The sequence below is a fragment of the Balaenoptera acutorostrata genome, chromosome 19, assembly GCF_949987535.1.
Source record: "Balaenoptera acutorostrata chromosome 19, mBalAcu1.1, whole genome shotgun sequence".
Lineage (NCBI taxonomy): Eukaryota > Metazoa > Chordata > Mammalia > Artiodactyla > Balaenopteridae > Balaenoptera > Balaenoptera acutorostrata.
In genome coordinates this window covers 44,956,936-44,983,261 of record NC_080082.1, presented here as the reverse complement: position 1 = coordinate 44,983,261, position 26,326 = coordinate 44,956,936, and the positions used below count along the sequence as shown (strand labels likewise).

Genomic DNA, 26,326 nt, shown 5'->3' with positions numbered 1-26,326 from the left:
TTTGCACAGAGAGTTAAGGCAAAAGGGAAGAGAATGATTCTTGATCTATATCACACCTCTTCCCAGGAACTCCTTTCCTTCAGGACCCAGGCTGGGCGTGCCTTTCACTCCTGGTTCCATGAGGTTCCCTGTCCCTAGCAGAGGCTGGGCAAGCACTCCGGTCTACTCGGTGTGGCCTTGGCCGGGTGCCCTGAGCTGTCCTCCAGGCTGGGCCGCAGCCAGCCGAGGGTGCAGCTGGCATCAAAGTCCATGAGGTCACGGCATTCAGCATTCGGGCTGCTTTGGGCACCAAGGCTTAACATTCATACATGTCTGTAGAAAGGTTATTTCAAAGTTGTTTTTTATTCAACTGTTATTCAGCATTATACAATACAGTTTATAAACAAGTGTCTGACCTTGTTTCCAATCTTTATTTAAAAATAAATATTATTGACAGTGAATTTTAATTATGATAAGATGTATCTTTTTTTTAATCAAAATGTCTCAAAAGAAATAATTTACTTTAATAAAAAAAGAGAAAAGCCCCCAAAGGAAAAAGTAAATTAAAAATTTCCTAAACACAATGATCTACTAAAAATATTTTGCTTTGTCAGAAAGGCTTTGACCCAGCATTTTTACGTAGTATCCTAAAGATAACTGCTCAACAGTTCGTGCAAAATGAAGACTTGGAGGAAAAGTTTAGAAAAGAAAAATACATTAAAATAGAGAAATCATTGATCCCATGCATACTGCATGGTCCAAACTCCATCTTATTTGGAAACTAGATGCATTATTTTAGGTGGTCTACATTTGTGCAACTTCCCCAAAAATATGATTTATTTATTTTCCACGTGGACTTGGTCATGCTTCTCTGAGTCTGTCTGCGTCTGTCTGGCGATGCAGTCCTCACCCAGGGACTGGGCAGCCACGCGGGCCCACTCAGGAGCACAGGACGGCGCGTCTGTCAGGGGCCCACCAGCAGGCGGAGGAACTTATGTACAGCTAACAGGAGCAGGGACAGGAGCGGGTCTGTGGCGTAGTTAGGGCCGGTGCCTGCAGGGGACGAGAGAGGGACAGGGTTAACACCTGATTCACCAGAACCCAGCGGCCTACGCACAGACGGGGGAGGATGAGTCCTCCCCCGCTGGGCTCTTGATGTCAGCACGCAGCTGGTACCCAGCTGGCACGCAGCTGCTCTGCGCTCGCTTCCGATTTACCGACCGCACAGGAGCTCACCGTGGTCAGACACAGGGGTGCCCCTGCCTGAAGGGCGTGCGCTAGATAGTAGATCCAAAATCCAAACATTATTTTAGTTGAATAGGAAGACAATATGCTCCCTCTCCACCCCCACCCGCAAGACTACGCTGCAAAGTGGCCTCAGTGTTGGAGGCCCAGCTCCCCACTCCTCCAGAGAGACTCCATGGTTGCGTACAACTCCAGCCCCTCCAACTCCTGCCTGAACTGCACAGTTCTGCATTCACAAACATCCCGCTTGAGGCATCCTGATGTCTGCGCGTGAGTCATTTCCACAAACTGTCAGTCCAGCCCTTGGGGTCACAGTGGGGCGCTCAGCAATCACTGGCTGGTGGAGGTGGGTGGGCCAGGGCCCCCCAGGAGTGACCCAAGCACTGTCCTGGTGGGAGGTCACTCCCATCTGCTCCTTCAGTGCGGCCTCTAACCCAAGCCTCTGGCCCGCTACTGGGACGGTAACATTGTGTCTTCATCCTCCTCACTGGGGCTGCCTGCTCGGCACCCCCATCTGTCTGTCATAAGGTCTTCATCTGTTTGGAGGGCCTCCTGTGTAACTGGGCGAAAGCCTACCCGTGAACTCCAGGCTTCTCACCTGGGCGTGGGATGCTCCCTCCAGGGTCACTGAGAGGAGCCAATGTGGAAGCACCATGCACGCCCCAGGTGCTGCCCAAACCCTGGGGACATCACTACTAACTTGCATAGAATCGGGCTGCATCCGTGGAAGCAGTTTCCAGCCCCACCCTGCTCACCTGCAACATATGGAGGCCTCTCCTCCCTTCACCCCACCTAGCCAGCTGGGCTGGAGCTCCGTACCTGGGAGGAGAGCCACAGGAGGCCCTTCCCTGTGCCAAGCAGATGGTACAGAGGTTGTGGCCACTTCCACTTAGCCGCCTGCAGGAGCTGCTGCCAGGCTGGCCAGATTTGTGGCTTCCCTGACAAGGCTGGGCCTGAACCCACAACTTCCTCCCCTTTCCAGGTGGAAGAGCCATTTGTCTTTTCTTTGCAAGGTGTTTCCCTCAATCCCAAATCATTCCTGTGTCCTGGGCCCCAGTCTCCCCTCTGTACAAGGAGAGGGTTGGACAAATGATCCAGGACCATTCTGGCTTGAGATGCCAGGATTCCATCTGTTCATTTTCAAAAAACAAGGGTTGTGTTTGAAGATTTGAAATAAAAGAGGGCATAGGCCATCCGCTGTGCCTGTCTTATCCAAGGTCAATCATTTCTGCACATAGTTCTGAGCCCCCAACGAGAAGCACAAGGACAGGACAATCCAAACGTGCTAACCTTCCCTTGGGGTATTAATTTTTCACACAGTCGTCACTCCAGGCCCTCCGTGCAGCTTGGCCCGAGTTGACATCCTGCCTGTTGCCATCTGTCCTTGGGGAGGACCACGGTGTGGTCACTCCAAAGACTTGGGTCTTCTTTTGCTGCTCCTCACTGCCACATGTCTCTGGAAAGGACGAGGGTGGATGCAGTGACGGACTAGTTGATGGATGGCCAGATGCCTGGGTGGATTCACCGAGGCTCAGATGCATGGAAACAGGGATGCAGCCGGCAGAGCACTGGCTCCTGGGCACACAGGGCTCATGTGGCCAGACCGGGCCCACTGGCTTCCACATCTCCTGGTGCCGATCTTTTTGCTCCTGCAAACCCTGACACTCAGGCCCGTGCAGGCGAGACAGAAACAAGCACGTGAGGCATTTAAAAGCAGATGTATGTGTGCAATAGAACTCCAGATCCTCAAGGCACTCAGGGGAAGTAAGCATGGCAAATGGGCTGCGAGCCAGGCAAGGTGAACACTGCAGAACCGTGGGCACAGGAAAAGGGAGGAGAAATTTTAATTTGCCTCCAAATACTGTTGACTTGTCTTTTCCACTATTACAATCTCACTTACTCACACTTAAAATTTTTAAAAGTTGCACAAGACTTTCAAAAGACCCTGGATGGAAGCAACCCGCCTGCCACTGTGCTGGGCCAAGGGGGGAGCAGCAGGGGCTTGGAGGATGGGACTGGTGGCTCCCAGAGGCCAATATCTGGGGAGGGTGGACACCAGGGTCTTCAGTGTCTCTGCTGGTGGATGTCTGGGGGTGGGGGGAGCCAGGTTTGGCTCCTGGGTGGTACTTCATCCTCTCTCTGACCCAGCATCGCCACAGAGGGGACTAAGGGAGGTGGTACGGGGCAGTGGGCTGGCACCAGGACAGCTTCCAGGCCAGGTTGCTGTGTGACCTGGGCAACACCCTTCACCTCTCTGGGTCCCGTGGCACTCCATAAAATGCGGATGTGCACATGCATGGCTTCATGAAACGAGTATGTGCAGGGCACGCCTCACCAGGTTGGGGTCCAGATTAGCAAGATCGCAGTGGCAGACTGCAAAAATGGCTGCAAATGCCCCATCCTCCCTCATCCACTTGCCCCCAGTGTCCACACTCTATGATAGTGCCCTCGCACACTCACGCTGGGGCTGGCCACAGGACTTGCTTTGGCCAATGAATAGTATCAAATGTGAAACAAGCAAAGGCTTGAAAAGTGCACTGAGGCTTGCCCTTTCTCTGTGGCTCTTGGAACCCACTGCCATGTGAAGAAGACTGGGCTGGCCTGCTGCAGGATAAGAGCCAGGAGATATCCTAGCAGAGGTCCCTCTAGACCAACCAGCCCCCAAATGAAAGGGCAGATGACCACAGATGCATGAATGAGCCTGACAGACACCAGCAGGAGAAACACCCAGCTGACCCACAGAATCATGACCTAAACTGATGACTGTGGTGTCACACCAAAGCCACCAAGTTTTAGGTCTTGTGTTACACAACAAAAGCTCACTGATAGATATAATCATGTAAACAAAAGGGCCTCAGACAGCCTGGAAGTGAATAAAATGTCAATGAAACAGGCAACACAGTTACTTTTCTGAAAAGTGTTGGAGAAGAACCAGTTTTGAGGGTTGTCCTCCTTTTAAGAGAAACATTTTCCATGATAGAATAAGCAGGGGAAACTATCTCCCCAAGCATTTGTTTTCAAGACAGACTGACATCCCTGGACCTCAGGGCAAAGGAGGACTCAGGTTTTGGAACCTCTTGCTACATCACTCATCGGATACCCAAATGAGCCAGGGCAGACCAAGGAAGACTGGCTTCCAGGCTGCTCCTGGAGGAAGAGGGGTCTTCACATCAGAATGGGTTAGAATGCAGGAGTCTGGCAGCCCACTGTCCCCCTCCCCACATACTATCCACTTGGGAGGGACATTGACAATTGTCTAGCACCTGGCTGTTCCCCCCAACCCCTCTCAGCATCTGCTGCCCTAGTCCCTGTTCTCACTTTCCTGGAGCAAGCTAGGACTGCCCACTGCTGTCCAGGGCTCACCTCGACCCTCCAGGGCAGGGGCCAGGAGGGTGCCTTTGGCTCCTCAGTTGAGGCAGGACCTCCTATCCTGGCCTCTTTTGTCACGCGGCGTGGAAAGGTCTGTGTTCCTGGTGTTCCCGAGGACGTGGAGGCTGCCGTGATGACTGGTTGCTAACAGTCTATCTATTTCGTCCTTTCCTAAGGAGTACCGGGGACAGCTCTACAACACGTGGAAGCTTATGTCACGGTTAAGCTGGAAAATCAGGCTGCTTGAGAGGTGAGGGAAGCATCTGTTGGAGTAGTAGCTGATTCACTCTTTATATGAAACAAATATCACCATGTTGTTAATCATTCTTAAAGAAATCAAAGCTGCTCTGTGAATATTAACTTTTATCATGTGGATGGTGAGTGGGATAAGACTCACGCCAGAGCCATTTAAAAGGAGCTCCCGAAAATGTGGGCTCACCCAGACCCATGGGCACAGCAAAGGCTCCAGTCCAAGCAGCTTCCACTGGAAAATCCTGCTTCTCTATTTACCCAGCAATGGTAAAACTCCAAAGACCATGTCAGAAAACAACAGGGAACCTCTGGGGCCATTTGTCACCTAGTGATGAAAGTGAAGGAGGAGGCTTGGCTCCAGCCACCCTCTGGGATCCTCACTTTGCCCACATTGTCTGGAGGCCAAGCCTGTGAGTCTGGTTCCTGGGGGGATGCAGAGGTGGTAGCTGGACACCCCAGCTCTGGCCTGGACTCCTACAGGCCTGTGGGCACTGAGGGGACCACTCCCACTCTGCAGGCATCAGGATCATGGTGGGCTGCTCCCCAGCTGACCAGTGGGGATGGCTAGCCAGGACAGCCACTGCCCTCCCTCCACCTGCCCAGCCCACGCTTCTAGGATCATGGATGGTTCTCTTGGTCTCAAGGGTAACTTCTGTCCCGGCTGTGGTCTGCAGCACCTGTCATGCAGGCTGTGGATAGAAGAGCTGCAGCCTCTCCGCTTCCCCACTGCAGGCCTGGGAGCTGCAGCCGAGGGGCCAATCTGGGTCAGGAGTTTGCAAACAGTGCCCCTCAGAGTCTGGTGTTGCTCAAAGGCTGTATTTTTTTGTTTTGTTTGTTTTGGCTATAGCTTAAAAAGTAAAAATTTATTTCAGGTTTGAGAAAAGTAAGTAAAACTAAGATACATCTGAGGTCTGATTCTACATGCAAGAATGGCTAACAGGTTCTGCTCTTGTGACCTAAGCAAATTTGGAGGTTCACTCTGTGGGTCTGCCCTTGCCCCCTCCAGCGCTGCACTAGAATATTCCCATGTTGAGTACAAGTAGCCAGAAAAGAACTAGTCCAGTCTCAGTGGACAAAGCCAATCCACCGGTAAGCATGGATATCCTGACATCAGGACTATGACGAGGGCCTGGAGGACAGATCCCTCCTCTGTGTCAAGCAGAGCAAGCCCACTTATGTCCATTCAGCATTTTGTGCTGTCATGACATGTCTTTTGAATAAGGGCTTTTTGGCTAAAAAAGTTAGAAAACCAAGTGGAGTGCCCTGGATGAGGTTCTTTCAGCGTGGATGTTGGATTCTATTCCTTTCCCCCTTTGCTGCCATCTGAGAATGAGAGAAGACGGCCAGCTCCCAAGTGGCAACAGTCTGAGCTTGGCTGGCCTTTATGGGCTGGACTTGGACATCCACTTACCATGGAGACCACGGTTTGTCTGCCTGGGGCAGCTGGGAACAGACCAGCTCTTACACCCTGTTCCCATCACTGGCCCTGCACCCCCAGCCCTGACCCAGCTCCATCCTGGACCCACGCTGTGAGTGTGGTGGTGGCCGAGCCCAGCCAAAGAGGAAGGCTCCCCTTGGAGCTTCCTGGGGCCAGGGTACGAGGAGTCTCTCTGTGCGTTTGCAGGGGCTTGTGGAGTAGAACAGAGAGAGCTCTTAGGAGTCATCTTGGCTATGGTTAAACACCATGCCGTTATCTGCAGGGGAGATGCGTAAGGTCACAGAGCCCAGGGGCAACAGAAAGGCACCAAGTCACCACTTGAGGATTCAATCTGGACTGCAGAAGGGTCTGATTTGGTGCACACAGAGCTCTAAAAATTGTAAATTATAATCCAACATGTAAAATGTGGGAGACTTCTACCTAAAAGCACAGATCCGAATGTCTACTGGAAAGGTCCAAGACACAGCAGCTCTGGGCCTACTTAGTCACCAAGCTACACGACCAGCAGCTGTCTTCTCTGCAGGAATCTCCTTCTCACTGCTCTCTCCTGAACCCCAGCTGGGCACAGGGAGGCTGCCAGTTACCTCCCTGGCCCCCTGTGCAGTCGGGCCTCCCTTCCCAACTCGCCTCGCTCACCTCCATCCCCCACACTTGGCCCTTTGTGGGTGACTGAGTTTGCAACCTCTGAGCCAGCTCTGGTGTGGGATCCAGGGGGCCTGGCTTTCAAGCCGACTTCATCCCTACACCACTGTGTGATGATGGGGAGCTAGCCCTCCTTGCCCTGACATTCCTGGCTTCCTGATGGCCACCTGCACCCATCCTACTCTGGCTCTCTGCCCTCCCCTGGACGCTGTACTGGTTAGGCCAGGTGGCCCAGCCACAGCTGGGTGGGAAGATGCCACCTTGCAAGAGGCTACTTCCGTTGTTGATGTTTTAATTTAAGCCTCTTCATGGATATTTATTCAAAGGGAGTCAGCAAGGAATAATCAAGCACTAATGGAATTGGACAGAATTAATTTCTGTCGTAAGATTAATGTGCGCTGGTAACTAGGGCAAAAACTAGGAGCAACAAATGGCCTTGGGTTTTAAAGGAAATTGGAAGTGTGGGATGTGGAGATGCAAGAGAAGGGATGAGATGTGGGTCTCTCAGTCCTGTGTTGACCCTGCTCTGCTGGCCTGTCCTACCCAGCCTTAGGCAGCTGGCTCCTGGGTTTGAGAACAAGCTGTCCTCCTGGTGGGTGACAGCATGTCTACTGGGAGTGATGCCCACAGGGCAGCCTCCTTGTCTAGGCAGTGGGAAGAGCCTGAGCGCTCCCGGGCTGAAAGGGGGCAGACACAGGGGTCGCGCCTATTTTAGCCACGCCTCACTGTGCCCTCTCCCCTGCCATGGCCCCAGTGCAGCAGTGACCTCTTAAAGTGTTTTCCTGCCTCAACTGCCACCCCGTGCCTATCTCCCACCTTCAAACGCACCTGGATAACTATCCCTAAGGGGCAAAACATCGATGGGTTCCCTCTGCCCTCAGGAGAAAGTGCCACCATGTCAGTGGCACAGCTGGGGCTGCTTCGTAATCCTCCCCAGCAACCTCACCCCCTCCGTTCCTCTGCCACCAGTCCTACGCTCCGGTCCACTGTTCCCTGCCAGCACCTCGAGTGCACTCCAGGCTCACCCTGCAGAACCACTGAGTCCTCCTTTCCCTCTGTCTGGGTCTGACCTGTACCTCAAGCCTGGAACAAGTGCGCCTCCTCCAGGCAGCCCTTTCTGAGCACCCAGACACAGAGGGCTTGGCACAAATGAATGTCTGTGTTCATGTGGCCCTTGCCCGTGTCCCCTTCTCCCCCAGCCCCATAAACGGCTTCCTCACACGTCCGACCTCTCCAGCCATGGTCGAACCGCACGTGCCAGAGGGCTGGCCCCAGGTCTCCTCCCCTCCTCTGCCCCCAACAAGCAGCCCCACCCATCCAGGGCTCAAGTAGACCAAGCCAAGCACTTTCAGGATAATGATAGCAAACTTGGCTAGCTCCTGCTGGGGCCAGGCACTGTGGCAAGCACGTTACTTGAAATCCCATCCTCTTTACTGCAGGAATTACTATTTTATCCCTATTTTACAGATGGGAAAACTGAGATCCAGAGAGGTAAACTGACTTGCCCAAAGCCTAGGGTTGACAGATAAAATACAGGATGCCCAGTTAAATTTGAATTTCAGATAAACAACTGATAATTTAAGTATATGTTAATCCCAAATATTGCATGGGACACACTTATACTAAAACGCTATTGATTGTGTTATCTGAAATTCAAATTTAACCAGGTGTCCTATATTTTTATTTGCTAAATCTAGCAGCCCTACCAAGGCCACACTAAAATAAATGGCAGGTCTGGGACATGAACCCAGACAATCTGGCTTCTGTCCACATACCTAACCACCACACACACCAACTCTCAGGGCTGAAGAGCCAGAACTCTTCTTCCCACAGTGCCTCGGCTAGACCACAGCCCCAGGCTGCTTCTAAGGGAGAGAGCATGAGAATGAGATTTTTTTTTTTTTTTTTTTGTATTTTAACATTTATAATGGCTTTTTACTGTGGTCAACTTTGTTGCTAGCTCCTTTCCAGCTTCTTAATTCTTTTGAAATGAAGTCTTGCCCCAGATGATCCTTTAATGGTGCCACTTAATGAAAATGGTTAACAGGCTTTTCCCTACGGTTAGGCGGCTGGTGTCTGCAGGGCCAGGGGCAGCCCTGACCACAGTATCAGGGTACTTCCCAGGCAGGGATGGTGGGGGGGTCTCTCTCAGTTCTGGGTCTCGTCTTCAGGGGAGGATCTCCCACCTGCCCATTCTTATTCTTTAAACTTTGAGGCTGCGGGGTGCAAATAGGCCTGTGGTTCTTGGTACTTGGTGCCAAGAGAATTTTTTCCTTTAACCCTCTCAGGAGGCTTTGGGAGGTAGGAACCACTATGCCCTTCCACAGGTGAGACAGAGAGGTAAAGTGACTTGCCTAAGGTTGCACAGCTGGTAGGCAGTAGAGGAGTTATCTCTAGTTTACTCCCTGGTATTTTCGAATCAAGTCCAGGACGCCTTCCTGACCATACCCTCGGGGAAAGTTCTGCCTCACCTGCCTCCACACTTGCCTCAGGTGCCCCAAGCTCCAGGCAAACTGGGCTGCTGCACAGAAGCCACATGTGCTATCACTTTCCTGCCCCCCAGGCCTTTGTTGGTGCTGATAGACAGCCCTTTCCTGTTCCCTCCTGCCCAGAACCCACCCATCCTCCGCAGCTCAGCCCAGAGACACCCACAAGGTGACCTCCAAGACAGCTCTTAATCTGTCGGCTTCTCACCCCCGACCCACATTGCCCCAGGCTCACCCCTGCCCTGGTCCTTTAACCCTCCCTCTCACCACATCAGCGCTCAGGTGGGCAGCACAGTACTCCTGACTGGCCTCTCCACAGCCATTAACCGAACTAGCCAGGCAACTGCCTAGCCAGAGGCCAGAGTGCCCTTTTCAAATGCAAAGTACACATCATACCCCCGCCCCGCCAAACCCCTAGAGGTTTCATCTAGGCTGAAGACCTAATTCCTCATTGGGCCCCTCTTCAGCCCCCCTGCACCCTTATTTCTCCTTTCCGGGTCCAGCATCCTTCCACACTGCTTACCCCCTGTCCTCTCATTCACCACCTGCGCCTCCCCTCCATGGGGCTCCCTCAGACACCACGTCCTCCTTGGCCCTGCTGGAGGCTCTCTTTGTCCCATGGGCTCCGGAGCAAGTCACATTTATGCTGGGCTGTGTTTGGGCGGCCACTGCGGTTTACCTTTTGACCCCTGTCTCCTCTGCCAGTGGGTAAACCCATCATCACCTAGGACCCTGCCCACACCTGCAGTGCTCACAAAGTATTTGTTGAACGAATGAATGGGAGTCTTTCTTAGACGGCCCCAGCAGTCTAAGCAGGCATGATGCGCGCCAGGCATCGGCCAGATGCTTCATGTGTGTCATCTTAAGCACAAGCCGTATCTTCAAATACACGCTGGGGCTGGAGGCCCATCGCTATCTGACCTTTCAACTGCCCGAGACTGTGTGCACACATCTCTTTGTCTACCTTTTCTCAAATGAACTTCACCATTTTCCCTTTATTCCAATTTCTTCATTAAATAATTTTTGTTCTATTATGCCACGTGCAGCTTTATAAACCGCTTCAAATTTTTCCCCTAGGAGAAAAAAATTTATATACATAAAAATATAAAAATGTATTTGTGTATTTCGTATAATTTATATATATGTATATATATATATATATATAAATATTTGGATTAAATCAGTTGTTTTAAAATCTTTTAAAGCAGTGGAACTCCTTTTTCAAGCTAAATGCTGCATGGAACCCCAATATTTAAAACCATTAGAAGGGGAACTTCCCTGGCGGTCCAGTGATTAAGACTCTGTGCTTCCAGTGCAGGGGGTGTGGGCTCCATCCCTGGTTGAGGAATTAAGATCCCACATGCCGGGCGGTGTGGAAAAAAACCCACACAACACCCCCCCCACCAAAAAAAATTAGAGGCAGAACTGCTCTGGTTGAAGCTGGAGGTAGGGCTGGGGGTCCAGGGTTCCAAGGAACAAAGTTTGGGAACCACTCATTAGAGACTCTCCAGGGCCCCTTCCAGACCTAAAACTCATGGACTTGTAGATGCTGGAGTGCTGGTGTGCCCATTACACGGATGGGGAAAGGGAGACCTGTCAAGGCTTCAAGTGAGTGGTCCCTTCCCCTCTTCGGGGCATTGCAGCCCTGTTTAAATGCCACTTGTTCCCTCCATAGCCTTTATGTCCCTCGAGGCAGAGTGTGCCCCAAATTCCCCAGGTCAGGCAAACAGTGAACACTCAATTAATGCCTGCTCAGTGAAGGCTTCTCTCTGTGTGGGTCCAGGCCCCAGTCTCCCTTGTCCCACTCAGTGGAGCTGGGCCTGGCCAAGAAAAAGCAGGAATGACATACTGGAGGCCCAAGGCTAGGGAAGAAGGGCTGCAGGTCCCTGAGGCCAGTGCAGCAAGGACACAACAGCAGTTCCTTCCTCTAGATTCCACCGAGGTGACACCTGGATATTTCTTTCTGTTTCACACTGAGGACTTTTCTTCAGAAACACAATTTAGCTGAAAAGGTTAGCACATTTTAATTGCCCAGGGATAGTGCTCTGAAAATTCTATAACATGTGCTCATTAAATAAAATTAGCACAGAGGAGCTGCCCAGGATATGTCATGCATTAAAATATGACTCTGTAGAACAGAATGCATTATGAATTATTGCCTTGTGTATTTTTTGTTACATTAGTCTTTAATGCGAATACAGTTATTCATCTGCCCACCTGGAGATTTGATTTTTTAAATGCTTGAAAAAATATATTAACTTTTACATGGGCAATAATCATCAAGTCTTGGCCAGGCTACATCCACCAGAGTGCCTGGTGTCCAGCAGAAGGAGGGGTCCCCTGCTCCTGCCTCTCACCAGCGAGTGACAGAGGTACCTTCTGAAGACTGAGGGATTCAGGGACCTGGGGCAGGCTGGGGACTGGCTGTGTGCCCTTGCTCTACCCGTGGCCTGGGACGGCAGGCAGAAGCATGACCTGGCATGAAATTCTGGGCCTAGCCAGTCTGTGCCATGCCACCACCTGGGACCTTTCTCCTTGTGGCCTCCCCTTCCTGGAGGATGTGGACTGAGTGTACAGAGTGCAGGTGTGGGGAATGCGAACCCTAGGCACGTCTGCAGCCCCAGCCCCACTCCTCCTGCAAGGCCCATCTTGCGTCTCGCATGCACTCATCTTCCCATCCGTGTTTCATGCACATATCCACTCATCCTTCTTTCTATCCCCCATTTACCCATCCATCCACCCAGTCACACCCTTTTCCCACACATTCCTTCCATCCATCCACCCGTCCACATGTCCATTCATCCTTCCTCCCACCCACCCCCAACCTCTTAGTCATCCAGTCACACATCCTTCCCTTCACTCACTCATCAGATACTTGTTTTGCTACCCATCCATCCATCCCGTCACTCATCCATTCAAACGTTCAGTCCAAGCCCTGCCATCTCTTGGCTGGATCACTGGCTCTAAAGTGGTCTCCCCACATCCACTCTGCTCCTACCTCTCCATTCTCCACAACTGCAGCTAGGGTGTCAGTTCAAAAAGCATCATGCCCTGCCAGCCACTTGCTCCCCATCCGTTGCCAAAAGCCAAAGCCTCCATCTCCATGGGGTTAACCCCTGAACTACCCTTGACTTTAATTTCCCCCTGCACAACTTCTTGCTCTCTCTGCCTTAGCCATAGTAGCTCTTTGTCAGGCCTTGCCACAGGACCTTTGCACGTGCTGTCCCCTCTTCCTGGAAGGCCCTACTCTCTCTCTTTCTCTAGCCAACTCTTAATCGTCTCCCAGATTATGGCTTAAGTGTCATTCCCTCAGGGACCCTTTCCTGACTGGGTCACGTCTCCTTATTCTTAGTTCCCATAGCCCATGGGTCCCTCATTTAGAGTGCCAGCAACAGCTGCAAATTTTTACTTGCTATGTGACTGTTTGATCAATGTCTGTCTCTCCCTGCTCTGACTCCCAGGACCTTGTTGGTCTTCTTCACATTGTGTTCTCAGTGCCTAGCATATTTCTTGCACATAAGATGCTCAACGGACATTTTCTGAATGAACGAGGAAATGAATGATTGAACAAACCAGTGCCAGGCCCAGTGAACATGAATGTAGGGTGGTAAGGATACAGACATGAGAAAGAATTGGGCCTGCCTTCCCAGGGCATCAGTCTGGATGGGGTGCTCAGTCAGGCACTGACTCCAGGACAGGAGGGAAACGTTGGGGGCCTAAGACAGCAGTGGGGCCCTTCTGAGTGCTCAGGATGGATGAGACCCCTTGGGCTGCAGGGCCAGGAAGACTTCCTCCCTCTGTGGAGTGATCCCCCACTACCAACCCACCCTGGCTGCACCTTTTCTGAGCCCCTTTTGCGTCCCAGCGCAGCCCTGAGTTCATTCTCAGAGTACCTGCTGCTCAGTCTGGCCACCACTGCTGGGCCATCAGCCCCTCCCTGAGGCAGAGGCGGGGTCTACCTGATGCCCTGGGCAGCCCCCACCCCTTGGCCCTAGCAAGACCAGATATAGTTAGCTAGGAACCCCTACCCCAGCTCAGAATGAGCCGTGGAAGTATGTCAGCTCCATCTCCCCGGGGGTTTATTAAGGATCTTTTCTCTGGGCTAAGCGGCATTTGTGTGATAATCAATTGTAATAAGAGTCACTGTGAGGGGACTGACATTGCATTTGGGCTTTCCTGGCTTAAAGAAAACCGAGACTTTCCAGAGGAGAGCAGAAGGGCAGGGGCAGCGGTGGGTGGGGGGGCAGCAGAGGGAGGGGCTCTGGATCTTTGGCTATATCTATCCGTTAAAGGCAGGCAGACCTCCTTCTTGATGAGCCTGCAGTGCTGCGTGGGAGGGAGGCTCATGTGGGGCCCGAAGGGGTCCTGGCCTCCTGCTTCTGCATGCAGCCCGCTCTTCCTCCTACCCTCTCCCCATTGGTCCCTGGGTGCCAAGCAGCAGCTTTATTGGCAGTCATCAGGCTCAGTGAGCCACAGCGAAGGGATCCAGGCAGGTATGAATATGAAAGACAAAATGCCAGAGCATGTGGAAGACAGTGCAGGCTTGAGCCTGCAACAGTGGCCCGAGCCCCATCACTTGACACGCCCATCCCTGCGGGGCACCTGGCCTCCCCACACAAGTGGCTCCGTCTCGTGTGGTATGAGTCCCAGTGAGGAGGACACTGGGCACCTCCTCTCCACTTAGGCCAGCCCTGGAGGCTCTTTGGCTGCTTGACCGTCACTAGGGGGCCAGGTGCACAGATGTGATGGTGCAATGTGCAGGTGGGACACGAGGAACCATAGTGAACCTGTCCTTGCTCACCAAGGAGCTCCTGACTCATGCAAAATAGCCGCAACCAGACAAGGATGAGGACGTGGCATCATCCCCATTTCCTTTCCTCCCCCCTCCAAATGGCACGGAGAGAGAAAGGACAAAAATAGCACCTCACTGAGCCACTGGCAATCTGAGTGCATTTTCTGTTCTGAAGCTCCATCAGCTCCTCTCCTCACCTTTAGCCCCATGACATGCACAGTGCACGGAGGGAGACACGTCTCAGAGCGAAGTCTCAAGACCAGAGCCCCCAGGCCAGCCCCCAGGCCTCATGAAACGACCCTGGACAGTCAGTGCCATTCCCACGAATAATGCCGATAATAAGAATCAGCATCTACTGAGCATTTTCTAGGTGCCAGGCCCTGTGCTAAGCTCCACTCTTTCTGTGGATTATCTCCTCTGATCCTGCCCCTCGCCTTCTGGCATGGGGCACAGGTACTATCCAGATGATAACAGACGTGAGAACTTGCACGTGGGAGGCAGGAAGCGTTGGATCAGGATTCGAATGCAAGCAGCTGGACTCATGTGGAAAATGAGAAGCATAGTACTTATGAAGGGTGAGAGAATGAGGCATGCACTGTGACTTCTGGGTGGCTGGAGCTCTGTAAGTCCCAGAAATAGGGAGATTGGTTGGCATTCAAACCCTGGCTTGCCTATTAGCCAGCTAGCTGAATAGCTAGCTGAATGTGTGAAATGCAGAGGAAGAATTAAGTGGTTGGAAAAGTGGTAACACTTTCTCCTGAACTGTTGTCAGCCTCTCTCAGGTTTGTTTTGTTTTTTCCACCATAATGGGCAGCTCCTTTAAGAGATCTTGTCTAGGCCCTGACTGACCATAGTCTCCCCCCTTAACAGTGCTGGGTGTCCAGCTGGGTGCACTGGGGAGGTGCCCAGTTCACAGCTGGCCTTCACACATGAGTAGCCCTCTGGAAGGATGGTCACTTCTGAGATGGATGGAGCAGAGCCCGAGGGTGTGGTTGAGTGGGTGAATGGTGGGGCTCCCAAAACACTCTCCTTGAACCACAAAGACCAGAAGCCAGTCCAGAGTAGCTTTGATATTTCAGCCTGGGGGGTGGTAATGATGGAATGGAACAACCAGTACTTTCCAGAAATAGCCTCACCCAGGATTGCCGATGCAGGGACAAGGCTTCACAAGGCCTGCCTCTCAAGGGCTGTCTCATGGAGGGTGTGGCGCGAGAGGAGGCCCCAGTGAGGTCCCGGCTGGCCTCACGCCCTCGCTGCTGCTCAGCACCCCTTGCAGCCGCTTGCACGGCTCTCTGTTCAACGGCAGCTAAACCCTAACCCAGAGGAGGCCAAACTGGGTAATCCATGTTGTATTTATACCACACCTTCCCTGAGAACACCAAAACCACCAACAAGCAGGCTGTTTCCCCCAGAAGCTACATCCCAGGGGAGGAGGTTTGTCATCCTTCATAAGGAAAAGGTAGGGATCGGCAGTTGCAGGTGCTGGGCCTGTTCACTTGTAACCTTAAACTCTCCTGCAGCCCTTACATAAGACAAAGTGAAGCTTCTCACTGCTTTGGAGTTTCCAAGAGATGCCTAGTAACAGTCAGCAAAGCATGGGGGAATAGAAAAGATGATACTTTCTTTTTTTCTTGCGCTGCAAAGGTGTCTTAAAACCAAGTCGGCATCTGCCGTAAAGCTTAGAGGTTTAGACCACAGCCAAGCCCTTGCCTCTGTCCACATGGGGCAGAAGTAATCAATATCATATTACAAAAGCTTTTGACCTCATTTATTCCCATGGATGCTTGGGGAATCCTTAATATTCAGAGCTTTTAAAATGTGTGCCTGGCATATTTAATGAGAAGCTCCTTGGTAGGTTCGGCTCCCAGTGACATTTAGAAAGCCTGGCTCTCCACCCTTCCCGTGGGGCTGCCACCCTGGCTGAGGAAAGGGTCTGGGCTCTGGGGAGGGGACTGTTGGATGAAGTGGGGCAGAAAGAGTCATGGGGAAGTGCAGAAAGGGGGGACATCAGTGAGATGGGTGTGTGGCATACACCAAGTGCTCGGTGAAAGGCAAGTATTATTTATTATTATTACAATCCTTAGTGCAGCCGTTTCATCCTTAATTTGGGGTCTCCCTGATGCTGAGAGAACAGCTGCACAGTGAGCCGACTCACTGCTCGGTGATGGACAACGGCCCTTCCATTTGGTGTGACTTTCTCAATCCATGGGGCACAGAGTAGGGAGGAAAAGAGAGGCCTACAGAAACTTTCCCAGGACTGACCTAAGCAGGAGGACAAAGCCCCAGGAGCCTCTTTCAAGCCTGAAATCACACACTGCCTACAGGAGGCCTCCTCTGATTGCCTCACTGGATTGGGGCTATCCTCCCTCAGGACTCCCACTGACACAGACAGCTTTGTCCTGGAGTTCCATGGGCGCCCTTGAGGCCCTGAGCTGAGTCTGTGGCTGCCATCACTGGTTCCTGCTCATGGCAACCATGGGACTGGCTGATGAGGGAGAGGACGCCATGCAGTTGATAATCACACACGTTTGCCACTGACGCGGGTGCCTCCTGTCAGCTGTGAGGCTCAGCCATTTCCTTTATGAAATCCTTTAATTTTCTCTTTCAGGATGCTCAGAGAGCCTCACTTTCTCTTCTCTGGGACAACTTTTGCCAGATTTATTTTCTCTTTAATTATGATCCTTGCGTCACATCAGAGCTTGAGGGAAGAGTGGATTGTTTATTTAAGGTGATGGTTTTCAGGTCCTTGTGGGCCTAGGAAGATGGGAAGACCAGATGACTGCAGCCTGGCTTGCTGGCCTAGTTGGAGACTCTCCTCACAGCATGGAGATTCTCCCTGGTCACACTGGCATTGTTTCCGCCAGCTTTGTCATCCACCAGGGGCATGGGTGGAGAGTAAGTGCCTTCACCTTATCCACAGCCCCCTTTGGTCATGGTTTACGGTTGCCATGGCCACACCCAAGGATGCTCCTCTTGATGGCTCCCAGCAGTAACAGTTTCTCTAAAGCCATCACACCTATGGCCTTGGTTGTCTTTCTCTCATTATTAATTGAAATATTGAGAGCCAGGTCTCTGTGTGGGCACCAGGCAGCAGTTTGCCACATCCAGCTGGTTCTCTGTAGGGGCCATGGTGGCTCTTCTCGAAGCCAGAGCTCCAAGGCTAATTAGAGGTTCACACGCCACAGAGCTGATCCCCAGGTCCCTGCAGAGGGGAACCTCTTGCCAACATACAAGCCATTTCAGTTGCAAACTGTATTCTATTAAGGCCTCACTTGGCTTCACTGTGACAACTTTCCAGCTAGAAGGGTTTATCTGGAAGATACCATTTTGTTTTCTCTCTTTCTTTCCCTCTCTTTCTTTCTTTCTTTTTTTTTTTTTCTGGAAATGGCAGCCAGCAACAAAGTGTTCATGAAATATTTTCAGTGTTCAGATTAATTAGGAGTCAGATTTATGAACATGGCTAAGAAGGAGCCCAATCTCCTGTGCTGGCTCTGCTGTGCTAATCTAGCCCATGTTATTTTTAAGCACAAATATCAAAATGTCTTTTGACAAATGAGATGTGAAATGAATGAGTTTTGCATATAAACTTTTAGTGCAAATATGTATTTGGCTAAATTTGGCATGTATGGAGCATAGGAAGGCTTTTCTGGCCTGGCTGTGCAGTAGCTATAAAGTATGAAGTTCTGAGTAAGTACCCTCATCCCTTTCCTAGCATTAGTAAAGAGGCTTGCTTAAAAAACAGAGCAACACAGTGTTGTCTGGGGCTTCTGACTTTCTCCCAGGAGCAACTGCTTAACAGGTGACTGTCTGGGGAGGTGGGCTGGGACCATCTCTGAGGTTGCCAATCTGAAACAGCTAGTGTATCCACTCAACCCAGGCCTTATGTGACCTCTTTAATTAGAAACTCAGCTCTGGGTTTGTCTTGGAGTTGGGGTGGGGCAGAATTCATCTTCCTCCCTTGAGAACTGGGTTATTCCCTTTGTCCCTCCAGATCCACCCGTCGGCTTTCTCCACTCTGCTCTGAGCCCCTGGAAGCTGGCCTGTATAGCCTGCATCACCTGGTACCCTTACCCTCCGCGCCCAGGAAGGTTTGGGCAATGGGAGGCCCTGACAGGGAACTGGAAGGCAGGAGAAGAGAGAGGTTCTGCTGGGCTACTGTGGGTCGGCTGTGTCCCTCTCCCAAGGCCTCAGCTCTTTCAGGGAGGCCTCTCCGTCCAGCTAACCTCTCTGGGTTCTGCTAATTGCTCCCTCCCCTTGCCCCTTTCAGGCCCTTTCAGGCCAGTGGCCCTCAGTGCTACTAGCCCTGGGGACCAGTTCTCATCCTCGGCTGTCCTAACCTTGTTCACACCTTTAAAAAATACTCTCGCTGCCTCTCCTCTGCTCGAGTGCGCCATCTGCTTTGCCAGCATCCTCACTGCTGTACTCTGCAAACACCCTTGCCTGGTAACCAAGTGGCAATAGTCCTTCCTCGTCCCCTCCCCTCTAAGCTGCCAAGAACTGAGAGTGGGGTGACGGGAGTGGTGACAGTGGGTGGGGGGGAGCAAGACTGAGGTCACTGCCTCGAGCTCCCTTTCTGACTCACGCTGGTGGTGGCTCTGGGTGATTGGCTGGCCTGCTGCATCCCAGGGAGGCTCAGGAGGCCCAAGCGCTGCTCAACAACACAGCCCTATAGAAAGGTTACTAATGCTGTGTTATGCTGTGACTCATAACACAGTCTGCAGTCTTCATTCCGTCCACAGCCCACAGGCTTGGCAGCCTTGAGTGGTGAGGCAGGATGGGGCACTTAAGATGGTATGGGTCCCTCCTTGGCATCAAGCCATTCAGGTATGTTTGTGGATCAGAAGTCCTCTAATCCACTTCTCCATGCCCAGAGTGGGACACAGAGAGGCCCACAGCACAGTGATTCTCCCAAGAGCTCACCTGGAGAGTGAAGGTTATGAGCCTTTTGGTCTTCCAGCTGAAGGCCCCACCTTACTGGCCTTCCAAACAGGAGATGGAGAGAAATTTGCGGTTCTTTCTGAGATATGTCTGCATGGTTACTGGCTTGTTCAGGAGCTAGCAATGGTTTTGGGGCAACAGAGACCTTAGGGGTCACCATACCCCTATCCTAGTTGTGCTACCCTGTCAGCCCTGGTGGGAGCCCAGCTGGCTGTGCTTTCTGGAGGGAAATGAACACTACCTTCCACTCCAGGGAGGGCAGAGGAGCCCCCTGCCTGGGCTGCTGCCCTTATCCATGTGGGCATTAATATGCTGTCCTGTGGCTGGCAGGTGCCATCAGAACTGGGCTGACCTGAGGACCTTCCAGAAAGAAGGGCACTGTCCATGCCACCTTCCATGGCTGGGTTCCTGCTATAGCGATGAGTTAATCTGGAGTCTCCTTGTGGTTGAGCCCAGAGACTGGACATCTGACCAGCCATGGCAGGCATAGTCAGGTCAGCCTTGGTTAGGCTCAGGGGGTCAGGCTCTGGGCAGGGGGCAAAGGAGATTCAAGCAGGAATGACCTCTTTTCACATGGTGCTTCCTTGATCAAAGGCTTTAATGATCCCTGTTGCTCCACTCAGCATTCAAGGCCCTCCACAGCTTGCCAACCACCAGCCACTCAACTTCATCTCCCTCAACCTCTCCTCTTTGGCCAGAGCAGATAATGGCCTTGGTGATAACAATGAACTTTATACAGCAATTTCCATTCTGAGTTCCCTCTGAGTTCAGGGATTACTCAAGTATTTCTGAAAGAAGTACTTTCAGAGATGGTAAGCCACTTGCCTAAAGTCACACAGCCAGTAAATGAAGGAGGCACAATGCATATCTGGGCTCTGGCTTTCCAAATCCTCTGCTTTGCCACTATACTCACGGTCTATGGGATATCCCAGAGGAATATTCCAGCCCAAGACACACATGTTTACTTGCTAGTGCCGAAGGGGATGAGGAAGAAGGGTGTTTTCTTCACCAACTAGCATCAACTAAGTCAGTCACCCTATTAAGTCAGTAAGCGCTTTTCCAGTATACGTACTGTGTGCTAGTCAGAGATGGCTAAATGCCCCGTGATTCAGGCTCCTCTTCCACCCTGAAAAGATGAGGCTGGATAACAGTTGCCAAGCCAAGGATATTTTCTAGCCTGCCTTGCATCTGTTGAACAATCTGACTGAGTTCTGGCCAATGGATGAGGGTGGAATTAACATTTACCACTTCTAGGCCTGGCCTTTAAAAACTCCCTTGCCGTTCTCCAAATCAGCTTTTCTCTGAGAGAATTAAGCCCTACCAAAATGATCTGAGTGGCCATTTTCTCAGTCTTCCAAGAATGACAGATAACTAGATCCATTCTAAATGCATAAGAAAGAAGTCAATTCATCACATGCAATGTGTGCCTTAGAGCCCTAGGGCTTGGTTTGCTCAGAGAACTGGGTTGAGAAGGGCTGCTTCCATTCTCTCTTCCCTTGTTTGTGGGCTGTATGTTGATGCCCAGAGTGAGCATGGAAGCCGCCTCTTAAAGATTCTTAAAGATGGTAGAGTTTCAGCCTGAGTCCCTGAATGACTGCATGGAACAGAGCCACTCCTCCCCCCCCCCCCCAGTGATGTAAACCAGAAATAATACATTTGAATTGTATTAAGCCTCTGGCATTTTGAGGTTTTGCACAGCAACTGGTATTACCTTAAACTAATATGGGGGAAAGCTCCAAGACAGGTGGGGGAGTTTGGGGAGAGGACCTCCACAGGTTCCCAGCTGACGACCCTTCCCCCACAGTCTGGGGGAAGGTCTTGTGGGTAGCCATGTGGAGCCTAAGAGGGATGAGGTCTCCAGATGTAGCCAGCAGTCTGAGCCACATGGAGAAGCTCCCACAGGGAGTATAACTTAGTGAGAAACAACTGAACTGAGGTGGAAGACAACTGGCAGGGTCTGAACTGCTTGAAGGCTTAAGAATCAGCCAGAGAGGGAGGCTAGGATGCCTGTCTCCTTGGATTCAGCAGGAGAGCCCAGGAGCCTGCATGCTTAAAAAGTGCTGATGCTGGTGGCAGGTGGTCTGCACTTTAAGAACCATGAGAGTAGGGCATGACAGTGTGCTCCCCACCCCACCCCCAGTAGGTTTATATACAACTGTCCCAGAGCCCAGCCTTCCAGTGACGCAAGGCCAGTAGAGATGCTCTCTATGGGACTATGCATCAAACAAGACTGAGAGGGAGTGATGAGCCTAAAGTCAGACACAGAGAGTGAGCACTGGGGCTGAGCTCATCTCTGAGGCCCCATCTTTGAGTTGGGAGTGGGGGATGCCTTGGGAGGAAGGGCACAGTGGGCAGTAGGCCCTTCCACCCTCCATAAAACCCCACCACTGCTAAGCAGCTCCTTCCCCAGAGTCGCCTGCTCTGCAGGCAGTCCATTGTCCTTACTCTCTGTTCTCTGACTCCCTTCTCACCATCACTCCCTTCCCCTTCCCCCAACCCTCTCAGCTCCATAGGAGAGCAGGCCTTAACCTCTGGGTGCCGTCCTAACAATGGTAGAGCTCCATCCTCACCCCCAACCCCTCACCACGAGGGCCTAAAGCAGACTGGAGTGTCGATTTATAGCAGAGCTTGTGTCTAGGACCAGCCTGGAGGTAGCCAAGGAGAGCAGAGCCTACACAGCCAGGCCACCCGTATAGGCTTGAACAAAGTCTGTCTGTTCAGTCCAGTCAGGCAGCAGCCAGACTTACAAGACCTGAGTTGTAACCACCTCCTCTCACTCTAGACTGGGCGCTAGTGCCCACCCTTTAGGCGCTAAGGGTTCCAGGTAAAAGCAGGCCCACCGCCGTCGGAGTGCAGCCCGCAGGGTTCAGTTCTCCCAACGCAAGGAGGGCTCCCCTCCCTCCAGCCCGTGTGTAGCGGGAAGTCGCCGGCTGGGCAGCCCGCACACTCATAAACACACGTCCTGAATGCTCCAAGCGGCCAACAGTGAAGACAGGAAAACAGCAGGAAGAGCGCAGAAGCGAGGCTGCGGAAAACGCTCCCGGGCGCACCCAGATGAACCACCAACGACTCTGCATCCGCAAACGACCCGAGCCTGACCGCCCCTCCGGCGAGAGCCAGCCCCGCGCGAGCGCGCCCTCTCGGCGCCGCCCTTACCCGAGTCGTGCCTCTGGCGCAGAAGGACCGCCTCACGCGGTGGCGGCGACGCTGACGAAGCAGCGGTCGCGGCCACTACCGTGGTGGTGGCTGCGTGGGCCGCGGAGTTGGCGGCGGCCTCGGGGACTCCGGGACGAGGGGCAGCGGGAGGGCTCCCGGGAGGCGGGCTCTTGTCGCCATGGCCGGGCTCCGAGGTGGCGCGGCCCGCGGCGCCGACGTTGTTGGCATTGGCGGCGCTGGCGGGACCGTGGCGACGTGGGCCGCTGCTCTGAATGTGGGACACGGCTTCGGCGGCCTGCATGTTGGGCGGCGCGAAGCGCGAGAGCACGCGCAGCAGCGCCTGGGCCTTGTGTTCTTGCATGTCGTCGTCGCCGTAGTCCGACACGCGGCACTCGTAGACGCCCTCGTCCTGACGCCGCACGGCCGACAGCCGCAGCCGGTGCGAGATGTCATTGCCCTGGACGCGCACGGTCTGCAAGACAGCGGGGGCTGGGGTCAGAGGCCGGAATGGGCAGGCCCGCAATCCGCGCTCCTGGCCGGCGTAGTGCAGCTGCGCCCAGCCCCGCAGGGCGCTCCCAGGCCACAGCACCCCAACACTTCTCAGACCCGGCTCTGCCCATCATCACGATTCAGGTTTCCTTCACCCCCGTGGCTCCCCAGTGGTATGGAGCTCCCAACTCTGAGTGGACCCTGGGTGGCCCTGCCCATTGCATCGTGTCTCCAGCTGCCCCATATCTTAAAGGAGTGCTTCAGGTTGCACCCACTGCTCATACAAACCTACCTTCGTGTCTTCCCATAGCTTTCCCTTCAGAGCCGCAGAACCCACCCCTTCTTCCTCCCTCTGGCACCTTGGAGAAACCTCAGGCTCGGCCCCGCATCCACTGTGAGGCATGGCCTTACGTCCGGTCCTCCACATCTACTCGCACTAAAGTTCCTTAATTCTAGAACCCGGTGGACCGGAGTGGTGTCCGTAGGAAAACCGCCTTGCCCTCAGAGTGCGCATATATACCTGCTCCCGGCTCCAGCCCTTCTCAGGTAACCCTCTGCTCTCCCAAGGAGGCAGGTGATGCAGAGGCTGCTGCCGGACCCGCTCAGTCCCTGCTACTTATGAACTTGCCTCTCCGCGGCAGCATGAAGCTCCGGACAAAGCTCATCTCCCTGCGGCCTGGTGGAGACGCCGGGGAGCAACAGCTTTGTAGCCCTCACCGAGCTCCCAGAGAACCGTCACCTCTGAACCGAGCATAAGACCTGGTCGTCTCCAGGCCCTGATACTTCCACGCTCCAGCTGGGAAAGCTTGGGCACGTCGCCTCCCCAACACTGGCAAGACTCCTCCCCCTACCACAACTCCCCAAGCCAGCCCACAACACCCGGCACCGCGACCCGCAACCCAGGCGGAGGAGAGGGCTGCAGCGGAGGGCGCCGCCTGGGCGCCGGCTGTGTGCGGGGCACGAGTGGGGGCCACAAGCCTGAGCACCGGTCGCGGCTAAGGCAAGGAGACTGAAGGAGAGTTTTACAGGTGACTGTACAGAGGAGGAAGGAGATTTAGGCCTGGGACCCTTGATTTACACGAAAGAGAACCCTATCCGCTACCGGTGACAGATGGCGCCCCGACACGCCAAGCAGCCGACAATGCAAGGCTGCGAGCAGGGCCCTACACCGCACGGCCGCTGAGCCTTTCTAAAAGGGAGGAAGCTGCGGGGCGCAAAGCGGCCAGAAGGGGTCTCCCGCGGCCCGCGCTGGGCTCCACACTTACGCTGATTTTAGTTGCATCCTTATTTGTTACCTAAAATGCAAAGAGGGAGAGAGAGATATTAGGCTGTCGGCCTTCAGGCTCAGGGAACTCAGATGAGCCTCCTGCAAGAGGATCCTCCGCAGGCGGACTGGGACTCGAAACCGCTCGGGAGGTAGCCACAGCTGAGGGCACGAAGGACATCAGGATTTTCAGGAGTTTTACCCCGAAGGAAGCAGGGCTTGCAGCTAGCATGGCGCCCGGCCAAGGAGGGGCTGCCCTAGAACACCTGCCTGCCAAAGAGGGGAGGCTGGATTGCCACCCGGTGGGAAGAAAGGCCAATTTCCCTCCGGAGGAGCATCCTCATTCCCTGCCATGTTTCTCTAAACCCCTTGAAAAGCTGGATGGAGGGGCCGGTGTATCTGCACAGGACCCAGTGGGAGACGTGAGCAGTAACTAAGGATGGGACTCTGGGTAGAGGGTAGGTAGGTGGTGTGTGTGTGTGTGTGTGTGTGTGTGTGTGTGTGTGTGTGTGTTTGTGTGTGTGTGTGTGTGAGAGAGAGAGAGAGAGAGAGGGAGAGGGCGCCAGTGCTAGAGACTGTGGTTTAAGAGGCAGATGGGCAGTGGGGGAAGTCCCTCTGATCCTGCGTGGGCTGGAGGTAACCTGTACACCGTGCTCTGCCGGCCTCTGGAACGCAGCCCAGAGGAGCTTAACTCCTTGGCCCTGTGCCCTGGGGACCTCAAAGTGGCAGAGGTCAGGGAAAACCCGGCCCCAGCAAGGGGTCTTCTTTCAACACCCAGCACCCATCAGCCTCTGGGCCCGCAGCCAGCAAGAGCAGGCGAACTGGATGAGGTGCGGCTTCTTAGGGGCTAGGCGTGGATTTCGGGGAGGTTTCCGGCGAAGGAAGTGAATTAACAGGATCTGGGGGTAACAAATGCTGCTGTTGAAGGTGCTGTGGGCATGGGGAGGGTAGGAAATGGGTTGCACCACAGGGCGGCGCCCTGCCTTCCTCGCCCGGGTTACCCCAGCCGCCCGACACGAGCCGGGTGAGCACTGGCGCCGCGTGGGCGGCCGGTTACCTTGCTCCGGGCGCCGGGCACGCTAAGCGCCAGCTCGTGCAGCAGCTCCCGGGGAGGCTCCTTGAGGTACCACCACTGAATCTCCAGCGAATACGAGGTGGCTCCGCTAGCCCGGAACGCGCAGGGCATTTCGATGTCGTCTCCCTCCCGTACTGTCACATCTTTGGGGACTTCAGTAAATGTAGCTGGGGGCGGGGGAAGAGAGAGGCGTGACCAGCTGTGGGGCGGAGGCCTGGGGCAACCCCAGGCGAGACGGTCGGTCCCCGGCTCGCTTGGCCGTGTGCTTCCCACCCCCCAGCTACTCGTGTGGCCCAGGCTCTGGCAAAGTTCGGTCGAGCAGCTGCCGGGCTGCAGGGGAGACCGGCTACCGCTGCAGGCTGCTTCCCTCCAGATCGCGAGGGGCAGCAGGGGCGGCTTACGCTTCTTCCCCGCGCCTGGCCGTACTACCAGAGCTAGGCTGGGGCGCGCCAACTCCCGGCACCCCGCAAGCCGCCTGTCCGCAGTTGGAGCCCCGGTCCGGCTCCGAACGACCCGGGCGCGGGCGCCAGCGATGCGGCGACCCTTCGCCTCTCTCCACCCCCTACCCCGCCGGGCCCGGGCTGCACACCGGGATTGCTGGAGACTGTGAAGCCTTCCCCTTCTCTTCCTCCTCCTCCTCGGCGACCAGGGCAGACTGGCTCTGGCGGCCCCGGCAAGGACCCCCGAGCCCACAGCGGCAGCAAAGTTCCCGCGCTCACCGTCGGCCACGAAGAGCAGCAGGGCGTGCAGCAACAACGGCGGCAGGTATCCGGGGGCACCGAGCCGGTTCCTCTGTTCCATCTCCCGCAGGGGGCGCGGCGGCTACGGGAGCGCGGGCGCGGAGAGGCGGCTGCGGCGGCAGCTCGGGCTCGGATCCGGCTCGGGATCGGGCTAGGACGCCTCCGAGCCTGCCATGGCCCCGCGCGGCGCCCCCTCCCCCGGCCGCCGGCGGCCGCCAATCAGCCCCGCTCCCTCGCCGGCTTGCCCGGCGCGGCTCCGGCTGGGGGCGCTGCTCGGGGTGGGCAGAACGCGAGGTCCCACCGGGAGGCTACTGGCGATCGGTCCGTGCCTCCCTCTCTCTGTTTATACACTGGACCGATGGGGACCCGCAATTCAGTCTCTGCCCGGCGGGCCGGTCAGGGGCTGGGCCGCCCCGGGACCCATCCCTGGCCAAGAGAGTGTGCGCCTCGGAGCCGTGAGC

At 54.1% G+C, this 26,326-nt stretch overlaps 1 protein-coding gene across 1 annotated transcript; it reads right to left on the bottom strand.

Annotated features, from left to right (window-relative positions):
- Nucleotides 1–769: 769 nt before the first annotated feature.
- VSTM2B (V-set and transmembrane domain containing 2B) lies at nucleotides 770–26,048 on the bottom strand. The gene is made up of 5 exons (XM_007165027.3): nucleotides 25,845–26,048; nucleotides 25,108–25,292; nucleotides 24,052–24,081; nucleotides 22,298–22,769; nucleotides 770–1,032 (listed from the first exon to the last, which is right to left on the bottom strand). Exons 1-5 carry the CDS (start codon nucleotides 25,924–25,926, stop codon nucleotides 944–946), a joined length of 858 nt encoding a protein of 285 aa, XP_007165089.1. The 5' UTR covers nucleotides 25,927–26,048; the 3' UTR covers nucleotides 770–943.
- Between the last annotated feature and the right edge of the window lie 278 nt (nucleotides 26,049–26,326).

What these genes read in the sequence shown, in the direction of transcription:
- VSTM2B (XM_007165027.3), bottom strand. Translation starts at nt 25,926, where the DNA reads ATGGAACAGAGGAACCGGCTCGGTGCCCCCGGATACCTGCCGCCGTTG. An exon ending in TGCCCGGCGCCCGGAGCAAG is followed by an intron (nt 24,082 to 25,107) that starts GTAACCGGCCGC and finishes TTTGCATTTTAG; the next exon opens with GTAACAAATAAGGATGCAAC. An exon ending in AGGATGCAACTAAAATCAGC is followed by an intron (nt 22,770 to 24,051) that starts GTAAGTGTGGAG and finishes GCTGTCTTGCAG; the next exon opens with ACCGTGCGCGTCCAGGGCAA.